Raw genomic sequence first — 13,141 nt, forward strand, 5'->3', positions numbered from 1 at the left:
TTCGTGATTATTACCCCGATTAGATGAGTAGGACACAATTTTTAAAATAATTGGTCAGCAAAAGTAACTGACTGATGTCCGACAACAAATTCCCCATAGATGTCCCACAGAGTCATTATTGCAGTGCTAAGCCAAACCGGCGTCACCAGTAAAATTTGACATTGAAATCCACCGTCTACAACATAGAGACTCAAGATGGTTACCAATTTTAAACAAAAAGAATTCAATTGTACGCTAGTCCATTTTTGTCCGTTTGCTTCGCGGGCTGGGCCTCGACGACGGTGCCGAGGTCTGCGGGAAAAAAAAGTTGAAGTTTGTAACAAGACAAGAGTGCCCGTCGTAACAGAAGTCGCGAACAGTTCCGGGGGAATCAGGGTCCAGCCCAAGCAGCGCCACTCGGGGAGTTGTGCGACGGCGAACGATTTCTATCGGAACGAAGAAGAACCAGAGCGCCGCCAAACGTTGGCCCTGGCCCTGGTGTAACTGCCATAAAGGACCGCGCGCCATGATGTGCGGCGGTTGGAATGTGGCATGCGACTGGAATCGCGATGACAGCACCACCGAACAGGACACCGGATGCGAACAAGACAAAATATAGAGAAAGCGAGAGAGAGCAGCACACGGGGAGAACAAGCGAGAGAAAAACGAATACACTTCTTTTGCATTTCCTGCTGGGAGAAAACAATGCTGCGGCACAATTGGGTTGCCTTCAACAGCGAAATTCCCGTCCACGGAACGGCCTGGGCCTGTAACTGCCAGCAGTTGACGTCATAGTGACTGCTGTACAAACTCCGTCTGACACAGAACCACCACCCCCCGATCGTCCTTTTTTTACTCCAGGAATCGAATCGTTTACTTTCGCCGGCCGGTGGCAGAGTCCGAATGCGGTCGGTTTCCGTTCCTTTTGTTATCCTTTCTTTAAGTCAACTAAGAAATGCTACGAGATGCGGAAGGATATCGCTTCGGACATCGAACAACTGCCGGTTCATCTGGGTTTCGCAGCGAATATGATGACTCGCGTTAGGACCACAACTTTGTTTAAATTCGTGGAGCGAGAGTGGTGAACATTAGGTTAGAGAGAACGAGGAAAACCACAGATAATCAACTCTATGAAAGGTACACACGTGTATCGAAAGGAAAAACCATCCGTTCCATAAGTTAAATCATTTGTAAAATGTACTGAATACTTCTATCTTACTAATTAAACCATTCTTTTCAATCACAGTTTCATAAACAGTAGTAGCAACTCATATAACATGCAAAAGTCATGCAATCATTAAAACTAAGTAACGCAAAATTGATCCTCATTTTTTATCATCAAAATACCCGGATTGCGGGAAAATGCCTTTGCCATGGTGCTCTCAAACGAATTCAAAATCAAATGAAATAATTATGTTTGCCTAGAATCGACCAGTCCGATTCCAAAGGATTGAATGGTTGAACGGTTGAACGGATGAAATACATCCTTCCCCTAATGGGCGTTCTACAAATCCTGAGTAATATCCGAAAAACGTGTCCCATTTGATCCCATCCCACACACGACAGACCACGAAGACACGAGGTTTTGGGTTTTCATCAGCAGTCAATCGAATCCTCACGTGCTTCATCAAACTTGTTCGAGAAAATCTGGCCTCTCACGAAATCCCTACACACAACATGGAGCGTCGTCACGGGTTTGCCCCACTTCTGAAGCAAGATTTAATCACCCTCAGCATCCTCTGAATCACATGAGTGCTCTCTCGGGGGTGAAACACAATGTCCCCGAAAGTAAAACTTTAACAGTTGTTTGAAGAGAATGCGTCTGAAAATTTGGTCACTTTTTGGCGAACTTTCAACCATTTTTTTTTAATGATAGGACCAAAGTATAGATATGCAAACGATCTCTAAAACTTCAATCGATGCTCAAATAACTTGAAGACAACTAATTAATCAATTCTTTTTTTTATATGCTATTTTACCTTGTGCACTCTCTCTCTCTCAAACAAAACATAACGCAATTCAGGTTTTTAGCGTATTGTAGCGTATTTTTGAGAAAATCCAAAATTTCTCAGTGTTTTCCCAAACACTGAACGACGCTAGGCGACACACCAACAACGCAAACAATGGACGTTTCCCCAAACATTCAAGCCGCCAAACGGTTCAGTGAGCCGCCCAGCATGAGATCCCTCCGGTGCGCCTTTAACAATCACAGAAAGGTTAGTAAAAAATGATATCTACCAAATCACAGACTCGCTCGTATACCGTCACACGCATCCCCGTATATGTTGCCCTTTGTGGTGGTGTTAGTAGCACCGTCGGGTAATCCTCATCCAGAGGAGAGCCCTTTCCGTGTCTCGAGTTGACACGAAATGTGCAACAGGTTTGTGGCATGAATGAGTCTTTAGTGCTGCCAAACAGAGCAGAGCAGCATTCGCTGCCAGTGAAGATCCAAGTGATGAAAAGGCTTGAAATGGCAATCCCCTAGTGACGCCGTTTTGTTCCAGGATTGGGTGTAGCCGCCCCTCTAGGGGACCACGATGAGAAACATAGATACACGTCGGGGTAAACATTCGGTTCCACTTTCGAGAGAATATTTCAACACTAAAGACCACGGTTGGTTAGTGGAGGGAAATTTATTGACGTAACATCGACACTGACATTCAAACTGGAATTGGCTTTGGACCTTTGGACTTTTGACTAGCATCGACTTCTGGGGCTCCATGAACAGCTTTCGGCATGTACCAAAATGTCAATAAGTTCGGAAGCGGAAGGGAATCTTTTCATTTTTCCATTTATAAAGTGCAAGTTAGTAGTAGACTGTTTCATTGTCGCTTCAGTCAACATCCTGTCGATGATGCTGGAATCTAATCGCTACAAACAAACAGGCTTTGTTATTAGATCAAGAGCTAATACAACCAAACGTTACCCTGTGTTCCTCGCTGAACGAACATCATTTTCCTTCGTTCGGCTTGTCTAATTATTAATCTGACCAATGAAACAAGAATCACCCCCGTTAATAACAATCTCTTCCACATAATCCTAGTGAACGTCCTCACAAACTAGTGCGCGCTCGGATCATGATGGGGTTCCCTCTGCCAATTTAAGAGAGAGTATACAAATGGTTGAAGGACAGAAGGTAGCTCACAAACACACCAACACACACCGAGAACCGGGCGCAGGACACATGGACGACATGAAAAAAACTTCAAACGCCTTTAAAAAATGCCGTGTGCGTTTGTACTGCATTTTAGAATTTTCCCGTGTTGGTCCACAGGAATCCTAGTAGTGTGTCCACCGCCAGAGGGGCTTGATTACGGGAATGATTAAAGGATGGTGGTGCACACACAAACAATAGACAAATATCCAAACGTGCACATGAAAAGGATGTGCGCTGCAACACATCGAACCGAGCGCGCCACAGGATGATCTCTCGGGGTGATTGTATTCTAACGCCACATTGCGGCATCTCTTTCAATCGCTCACGCTGACGTGCGGCGTTGCTCTTTTATCGCCAACGCTCAAACGGACGGGGCTATGTGTCAGAACCGGTACAACATGCAAAGTGGGCATCATGCACCCCGGCGGCCAGCTGCCGGACCTGAGAGCGAGAGGAGCTCAACACTTCATTGGCGGGTCAGGGGTACAACGACGCTAGGCGCGCCCCTCCTTGGTGACGAGCGCAGTTATATGATTCTAACCACCCAATAGTGGGGCGGAAGGATGTTTTGCGGCGAGCACGTGGGTAACGTGGCACGCGACGGCAAAACAACGGCATCAAATGAGGCGCCACAATGTCATCCTTCTGTGCGTTTCCCCCTACATCGGCCGGACCCGTCGCCACACCCGACCCGAGAGAAAGAAAGAGAGAGACACAGTGAAGGATGTTCGCACGCAGCTCTTCCTAAGCACTGTGTCCAACACAAATTCGTATAACCTTCCGCGGTTAAAGCCCGGAATCGATGGCCCTGTATAGACGGTGGTATGCGAGGTATGTTCAAAAAGTCCTGACAATTTTGTAGTTCCGCGGGCTACGTATTTTCCGATTTCCGATTTTGCTGTTTGCTATTTTGCTTGGACGTGTTTTGCCGTCTTTATCTCTTAAATCATATCGAAAAAACCTGTAACCAAACCTGTTCACAGTCCACCAAACTTGGCTCTCCGTCGTTCACATCTTCTCGGCCGTTGAAAAAATTTTGAGCCCACTGATAAGCGCTGCTTTTGGTCTTAAGCACCATAAGCCATAGTCAACATTTCGATTCCATCCGCGCTCCTAATTTCATTTTTCACACAAAATTTTATATAAATTCTTTGTCGTCCATTTTTCGGAATAAACGAAAATCGCCGATGGGCCAGGCCAAGACACGCGCACAGTAAAACAGCTGTCAAAAATTGAATAATTACTTAAAATGGCCGAACTTCTCACCATAAGTCACTCACATGAGTAGAAACTTAACGCCACAAAAAAATCGAAAATCGGATATACGAAGCACGCGGAAATCCAAATGTTGCGAAAAATTTTGAACACACCTCGTATATGGCTAATACGGGGCATGGAAACAGTACAAAACAGCACATTAGATCAAATCCGAACCCCGACCAGGATCTTCAAAAACGAGATTTAGTACAATTAGAGAAAGATTTTGCACTGTATTTCCATGTTCGATCGTACGCGTAAACATATTGTAGCCCGAGAAGCTAGCAACACATTTAAGTATCAACGCTCTCTTTACACGGCAGTAGTTCGGGGCCCAAAAGGAGAACCCCACTGTACACACTCCCAACCGCCGACGAGAGAGAGCGGCACATTATTTCCACTTTTGCTTTCTCCGGTTCTCGTTCCTTATAGTGGTGGACGCAGTACGCGGCGCAGCAGGACGCGAACGCTGGTTGGTAGCGGAAGACACGGCAGCCGGCACCGGCAGCAGCGCCGCCGCAGCGTTGGGGGCCTTTGGGCTCCCAGGATGCCGAATGCCGTAAAAGTTCAATCTCCACATTTCTACGACCTGCTCTCCGTTGTCCGCCGTCCTCCTGTTCATCTCTCCGCCGTGTCTGTGGCCACCCAAAAATCGACCAAAGATTCTGTCTCTCGCCGTGCACACTGACGATCGAAAGTATCGAAACGCTGCACTCTTGCTGGACACTTCTATCGAGGACACTTAACTCTTATTATATTAAGTGTTAATATATTTATTATTAATTTATTTGTTAATATATTTATCATAACCCTTATTATACACAGCTTTCAATCAAATGTAAATAAAGTGCATCATAACTTGTCTACGATTCACGTTTTACCTTCCTGTTTAAGCGGTTCGGGTTCATTGTGCAGCGTGTGGTAGTGTTGTGTTGGGCGATATCGCAGCGATTGCAGAGAAATCGTCCTGTTTCGCCGTCCTAAAGCCAACTGGAAAACATATACACACACTACTGCTGGAAGCCCGTGTCTCTGTCTTTGACTTTCACATGCCCCGGGACGCTATGTTGAAATCGTTTAACGCAGCAGCTCAGAGCCATTCTTTGAACCCCGCCGCCGCTTAGGACCATACTTGGGTTAGGGTTGAACGCAACGGAACAAGGACCGCACCACACCGAGTGTGAAATTGAAATCAGCTCTTTAATGCAAATAACACTTGCCCCTCTACAACTGCTACCTACCAGGCACAGAACACAGCAGTTGATCAGTCAACTAAAAGGATGAGATTTAGTCCAAAAACAGTGAGAGTGTAGCTCTCCGAGAGAAGACAACCAGACAACAAGAGTGAGGTAATTTTCCCGTACTTGCGGAGGCGCCAAACGCAAGCACCACCAGTGAGCCAAATTTCCGTTCCACGTTTCGGCAGGACCGTGAACAATTTCCATTAAAGTCACATTCTGCCCGTCGATCGCCGCGCGACCGATTGCGTGATGGTGGCGGCCGGCAATAATGTGATGCCCCAAACGGATGTACTAGATGCTTGAGTATTTAACAGAGGCCAGTGGCGTTGGTTTTTCACAACGGCTTAGCTGGGTGGTAAATGGTTTGCCTTTTCAATCTTCCTATTTTGTTTTGTGTTTCCCCTGATCTGCACACCCGTAAAGTTCACACCAAATACCGCGAGCAGCTTGCATCGTTGACTCTATGGAACGTTCGAGTTTTCCACATCATTTTCCCCGCAAGGACCTTCACTTTCGTACCCATTGACATTGCGGAAGGGCGAGTTCGGTATAAGTTCGGTCGACGCGTCACTTTGCTGGGGTTCAACAAACAAGGCGCTGTTTCGTCCTCTGGGTCACTGGCGTGAATGTCGTCTGGTCAATGTCGTCAATAGGAGCTAATTTGCAGTTCATTAAGATTTAAATAAAATTGACCACCAACAAGGATGCAACACACAGCTTGCGAGAGGAAACCGAGTAAAGAGAGAACCGCGGAAAGAAGGGCGCGACATGAACAAGAAAAACCAAGAAATTACAATACCTGCGCCGGAGGAAAATTAAGTTAAAGCGATGCTTTTAAAACCGACCCATCCGGATGCCCATTAGGGAGCCCCGCTACCCAATGGAACCTCTTTAAACGAACGCTCCGCGCAAAGTGGCCAAGAAGTAATAGAACGTTTTGGTGGGTTCCCTTTAATTCACAGGAGTGAGAATTTTGGTAAGACCAATATTTATGTTATACAACTGTTGATTGCGACTGAAGTTTCACGGTGGAGGCGCCTGGTACCCTGTTTCATGTACAGGGTGCTCAAAAAAGCGTGCACTTTTTCATTTGGTTATAAAACAAAAACGGCTTAATATTTTTCAAAGCTTTTTTGCTGCTGCCTTTTATTTGAAAGGTTAACTCATGCCATTTACGTATAAAATACAATTTTGGTTGCAGAAGATTATGTTAGGCACGCTGTTTTGACAACCCTATATCTAGAGCCGTATCCCGTACCTTGCATTACCACACTAGTATTAAAACTCAATAGAAACCATGAGAAGTAAACGAAAAATGTGTGCGAATTCTATGCTTCTATGATGCAAATCCACATTATTCAGAATACGCGTAGCGAGTAAAGCGCCGTACAGATATCGCGCGCCACTTGCGTTTTAAAGTTTGAAGTTGGGCAGCCACGCCCAACCAAAGTACACGTTCGTTGGCTGCTCTGCTCAGAGCTAACGCCCAACGGGAGCTTTCTTCGGCCTTTCTTTGCTTCGACATAATCTACTTGTAGCCATTCTTCTCGAAGTTGATCAGGAGAGGAAACCACGTGCCTAGTGTGTGCCTGGCAGCCTCTCCTGCGTCGCACCACACCACCATCCGTCTATGGCAAGTAGTTCTAATGCTGCCCCCGACACAAAACTGAATGACCGAAAGACACCTAGGTGGTGCAGCAGCAGCGTGCCTGGGGACTTCACCTCTTTCAAGCAGTTCTTCAATATCTCCAAGAATAGCAACTCGAAAACGACACCGTTTATGATGGTAGCGCGTTTATTAGTGCCTAAGCGTTACTACTGCTCTAGTAGCCGCGGCAAGTGGAAGACACGGATTGTGCTCAAATCGTAAAATGCCCACACAAAGCCTGCCGCGGCCAACAGCTTCATATGTCGAACGAAATAAATAGCTGCAGCAAGCACACACATGGCCCAGGCACGGCGCGAATCGGTTGCTTAGCGGGAACACACTCTGCGGCAATTGGAGGATTCCAGAGAGCTCACACTTCCTCCAGCTCCCGTCTCCCAGCGCGCAAGCGACCAACGGGCGCGACCAGTCATCAGCAGGACGACAGCAGAGGCCTCCGGAGGCCTCTGGCGGAGATCGACACGCTTGAACAAAGCACAACAGAAGCCCGAACCGACCGAGAGGCAAAAGGATGTGCAACAGGATGTTCAACAGTCGGAAGCGGTACTTCCCGTTTGCCATCCTGCTGGAAGACGTTGATAGCGTCCACACACACACACTCGCTCTGGCAGCTTATGCTGTGTATGGTATGCGTCGTCCTGGTGGCAACTCTGAACATGGCACTCGACGGGGAGTGTTTCGGTGGAACTGAGTTTATGGCGGCGCAACACATATAAACAGTGCAACAAAAAGTGCATCGCTAAAAGCCCCCATACGAAGAGACAGAGAGACAGAGAGACAGAGAGTAATAGAGCACAAGAGAGTGTTAAGATAGGGTGCAGCTCCCAACCATTATTTGCTCTGTATGTGGTGCTCTGTCACACAAACCTCCTGGATGGACAAAACACGGTTCAGTAAAGCATACGTCATAAAGTATAAACACATTTATGAGGATACGTTTTTAAGCGGAAACTCATACTCTGACAAAATACAGCCGGCCGATGCAGTTACCGCCCTGTATGTAACAGAGAAGGGCAATTGTTTCGGCGTTGAGGCTGATTCTACATCGCCAGCGCCATTCCCATGCGAATTGAAGATACGCCGGGGATGGTAGTACAGGGCGGGGGAGCTGGAGTCAATCATGCCCTGCACCCAGCTGTTGCGCTTCACGGAAAGCAGCAGCGGGGCTGGGCTGCAAAGCGCATCAGGAAGCGCATCCGATAAATGTGGTCAGACACAGAGCCACAGTCGCTGCATAATACTAACTAGGTTTCCCCTTTTGCCGGCCGGCCCCGTGCCACACACACACACACTTATCATTGAGCTGTCAGTCAGGACAGCCAGCGGGAGGAAATACACTGTCCGTCCTGCACCGGTGGACTGAATTTTCATGTGGACTCTTTATTTGCTCCGCTTTTCATCTGCCGTCCATCTGCTACCTACCACAGTGGCAGTCCCTGTGACAGGTGAGAATATTTCTATTAACTCAATAAGTAAATGTGACCGATCCCTTACACCACACACCCCTCGGACCACCGGGGATCTCCGGAATATGTATGTAGGGCGCGCGAATCTCATCAATGGGGGACACACGTAGGTGTCTTCATTTTGTCCCTCGACCACCCGCATATACTCCTTACACCCTTTGGACGGGAGTGAGCAGAAGTCCGAGAACGATTGCAGGACAACCGGGAATGATGCCTTCCATCACGATGCTAAAAATGAAGCAAATCGTTGGCAAAGGAAGCGCCGCCGACGGGCTATCAAAGTACACACACTAAATACCATTCGTCGGCATTCAAACTAACTTTCAGGACAACAACGGCAGGTGTTGAAGATCGAGGCGTCGTGTGCAGTGGCCACTGAGCGGCTCAGGAAAACTACATCAACATGCCAGAGTTGGGCCAGAGTTGGGCCAGATGGACAGGCGGCTGACTTCGATGCTTTCACAGAAAAACCAAACCAGGTGACATACTTTTTGCATTGCTTTGCCCATTTTAAATGTTAGTGGTTCGTGGGGCCCTGTAAATGTATTATTCTAGGAACTGATGTCAAATACAATGAAAAATGCCCAAAAAAAGACTGCTTTTTGTGTGGCTAATGAAGGCGGTCACTTGATCAATATTGTATTCTGGGTGAATTGTTAATAAACGGCATTCTATACCCCAAATAAATCTTGTTCATTTGTCAAAACCGACTGACAAATAGCGGAGTTATTCAACATTTAAATTATTGGATCGTGACGGAACACCCTTTAAATCGTACAACCACCGCCCAATAACTTCTAATTCACTTTATTTACAAAGGCATCAATAATACAGGAAATTTAAAATAAGGTAACTTTAAGTATCTTATTATGAACCGACCACTCCCCCGCCGCCCATCTGACCGCGATACGCAACTGTGGTCGCGGCTTAGATAAGCAGTAATCTTTGACCCGTGCGAGAAAGCTTTACGAGGCTGATTTAAAACCCAAAAGTGTGTACGAACGAATACACGCTTTCCCTCACGCTGGACAGAGACACATCGCATACAAAAAAAAATCGGAGTTTAATTTTTGCGCGATTATGATCAAGCTTTCCCTCCCGGGGGCTTATTTTGGTCACTTTTTAGCTTTGTCGCACAAGTCCTGCACAAGCTTTCTTCGTCACTATTCCGCGTTAACCCCCTGTGATACAACGGATGTAGGTGCATATTAAAGAGTGCTCGTAATTCACACGCCGTTGAGTCGCCCCCATTTTCTGCGACTTTTACTTTGCCTCGCGGTTCGTTGAAACTATAAACTTCGCCCTCTGCCACCAACCCGCCACAAGTGAGAAAATACTTGTACCGGTATTTCGCTACGGCGGACGGAGCGAACGAAGTTAATAAACATTAGCCCGATAGTCAGAAAGTAAACAAACAAGAAACATACAGTAAACAGAGGCGGCTCACAATCGGAAAGAGTAATTATACGACACTTTGGTCCATGTGTCTACTAGGTCTATACGTTGAGATGTGAACTGTTAAAAAGATGGCTGTACCTGCCGATTGGGACTTCCCAGCTTTGCTGTTCATTCATCATTACCTTGTTTTGACATCAGGTAACTGATTTCAGGTCGAAACAAAAATTATTTCGGTGTGCAACCCATCAATAAAAGGGTTAAACTATGTCAACTTTTGTGCCTGAAAATGACGGTTTGCGGGGATTATAATTTTTCTGTTCCTCTTGAAGAAAACTGCTTCGGAATCACACCAAATGCTTGTCGGTACTTGTGTTTGGAAGATCGCAGTGCTTTGAGTGGTTTAAAAATTTTCAAAATGGCGATTTTGACTTGATAAAAAAAGCGTCGAAAGACTCCAAAAAACGGACTTTCTGATGGGACAGAAAGGTGTGGTGTTTCACAAGCTCCTAAAACCAGATGAAAACGTTAATTCCGATCGCTACTGAGAACAAATGATCAATTTGAACCATGCATTGATCGAAAAACGACCAAAATGCAATTCTAGTGGGCTTCAATGGAGACGCCTGGTGGCCCGTGGCAACAAGCACCAGGCGCCTTAAAAAGCCAAACTGTTTGAGGATACTATCAAATCACTCGGATGGGAGCTGCTATTCCTCCCCGCGTTATTCACTAGACTTGGTTCTTTCCGAATATCATTCATTTTCATCGATGGGACACGTATTGGCTGAGCAGCCCTTCGTTTTTCTACGAGAAAGTCGAAATGGGAAGACTAATTAGTTTACTTAAAAAGTCGAAGAATTCTTTCGTCTGGGAATCCATGATTTAGCAGACAGATAGGAGAAATGTATAGCTAGCGATGGCACATACTTTGAATAAAATAGAAAATCTCATAAAAATTTTATAGACATTTTTTGTGTGTTAAAAACAGTTCACTTCTCAACGTATAGACCTAGTACGATTCAAGTTCAGTTTAAGCTAGTTTCTTCGCCTACAAATGTTTAAGAGTCCGTAAGCGCACGGCTTCTTTTTACAAGTTTCTCTGGCACGCCCAGAGAGATCACAACACACCCACAATAATCAGGGCAGAGGTCATTTTCCTCCGATTTTCTCCTCCTTTCATGTGTATCTGCCGCGCCCCATCGTCCTACGCTACAACAGTACGGTAACACTATCGAAAAAAACCCAGAAAAATAGCTCTCGCCCATCGTGCCGTCGCGGTAAGGTAAAAGTTGCGTTAACAAGTGGTAAAAATTGTAATAAATTTTACGCTCAACGAACACTGCCCCGAAAAATTCGAGCGCAGCCAAGAAAACCCCACGCTTTCGTAACAAACTCGCACAACATCGAGAGGGTCGCGCACACATTGGCGGCAGCCGTTGAAAGTGCGCGACCACAGGACGGCCGCGGCCCTGGTTCCCCGTTTGAGATGGTGTCGATTTAACGATTTCCAAAGAATATGTGGATATGGAGTTAACAATAATTAACCGCAACCATTGATGATAGTTCTTGCTTTATTTTTGTAAACATACCTTTGCATAAATATTTTAATTTAGCAAAACCAGTTCATGATACTTTCTTCTACTACTCCGAATTGTGAATCAATACGCAGAAAATGTAACAAAGAAGATGTAAGAGTGTCGACTATGAGTAACATTTCAATTATTTCAAAGCATTACCACCATCGGATTCCAAAATGCTGCCCAAACAGGAACGCAACGTGTTTTCATACATAAAAACAATGGACGAGTGAGCAAACGATCATCGGAACTGGGATGCGATAATTGGCGACTCAATCTTACGTTAGGTGTAAGCTACCGGATGGGCTTCTCAAAAATTTGTTATAATTAATTATTGTAATGTATACAGTCGCTCGTTGCCTTAACGGCAGGCGCGACTGCTGTAAAGCTTGGGCAACCATTGATGTCGTGAACGGGACTCTTTTTATTCTTTTCGTTTGTCTGTTGTCATTTCTTTGTGGTGCCCTGGCGACGTCGAAGAAAATAAAATAAAGCAACTGTTCGGCGCGGCGAATGTGTCGTACCTCGTACACATACCGTTACCATTGGCAGCATACACACATACTGAGGTTACTCTCTTATGGACAGGAAATGGTTTCGCCTTCTTTTGAGCAGTGGTCAAATTTCTTGTTCTTACGAAAACATTAGGTTGCGGAAATACGCTTTTCCGTTGCGGGAAGGAACAAGGAAAAAAAAACAGGAAACCATGTATTGTTTCCGGTTTCCGAACATACTTAGCTCAGTTAGATAGTGTAGGTAGCTTGTCAATGAAACAACATAACGTTTTCTTTACTTAATTACGCTTCCGATGACTAATTGAAGTGATTCGAAAATCATCAACAAAGTAATCAACATTATTAATATCATGTGTATAACTGGTTTGTGACCGATTCTAAGATCTGAATCATCGGCCGTATTTTGCAACCTATTCTGCAATCCTTCTTGAAAACCCTGATTTTAGTCAAATATATGATTATCCTGCTAACAACAGGGCGGTGCAACAATGGTACAAAAAACGAGAGAATATCCACGTGCTCAGAGCTGCGTGATGACGATGATACTGAAGGCTCTATCATAGTGCCAAGATAAGGAGAGTTACTGCACGAAGAGTAAATAAACACTCACCTGTTGCAGGGAAGGCATTTCTCCGATGCTGCTCTCAGTTCAGGAAAGCAGTCGTCGTCGTCGTCCTTTAAGGCTCCCTCCGGTTATTGTCTGCTCTTTTTCCTGTCGCTTGCAGTAGTGGTTTTGCTTCTGCTTCTATTTGGTCGGTTAGCGGTGGTTTTTCGAGAGAGGCAGCGACGGACAAGAAACACTGACACAAACGTATGCAGCAGCCGCTAAATGTTGGAACACCGAACAGGACACAGCGGCGAGATGGCGAACAAACTGTAGTTATT

At 45.7% G+C, this 13,141-nt stretch overlaps 1 protein-coding gene across 1 annotated transcript in view; it reads right to left on the reverse strand.

Moving 5' to 3' along the window:
- Positions 1-12,884, reverse strand: part of LOC128270287 (uncharacterized) — a 28,333-nt gene extending 15,449 nt beyond the window's left edge. Inside the window, exon 1 of the mRNA XM_053007689.1 lies at positions 12,867-12,884. Within this exon, the coding sequence (XP_052863649.1) occupies positions 12,867-12,884 (18 nt within the window). The remainder of the gene's footprint in view (positions 1-12,866) is intronic.
- Between the last annotated feature and the right edge of the window lie 257 nt (positions 12,885-13,141).

Source organism: Anopheles cruzii, chromosome 3 (assembly GCF_943734635.1).
Source record: "Anopheles cruzii chromosome 3, idAnoCruzAS_RS32_06, whole genome shotgun sequence".
Classification (NCBI taxonomy): Eukaryota; Metazoa; Arthropoda; class Insecta; order Diptera; family Culicidae; genus Anopheles; species Anopheles cruzii.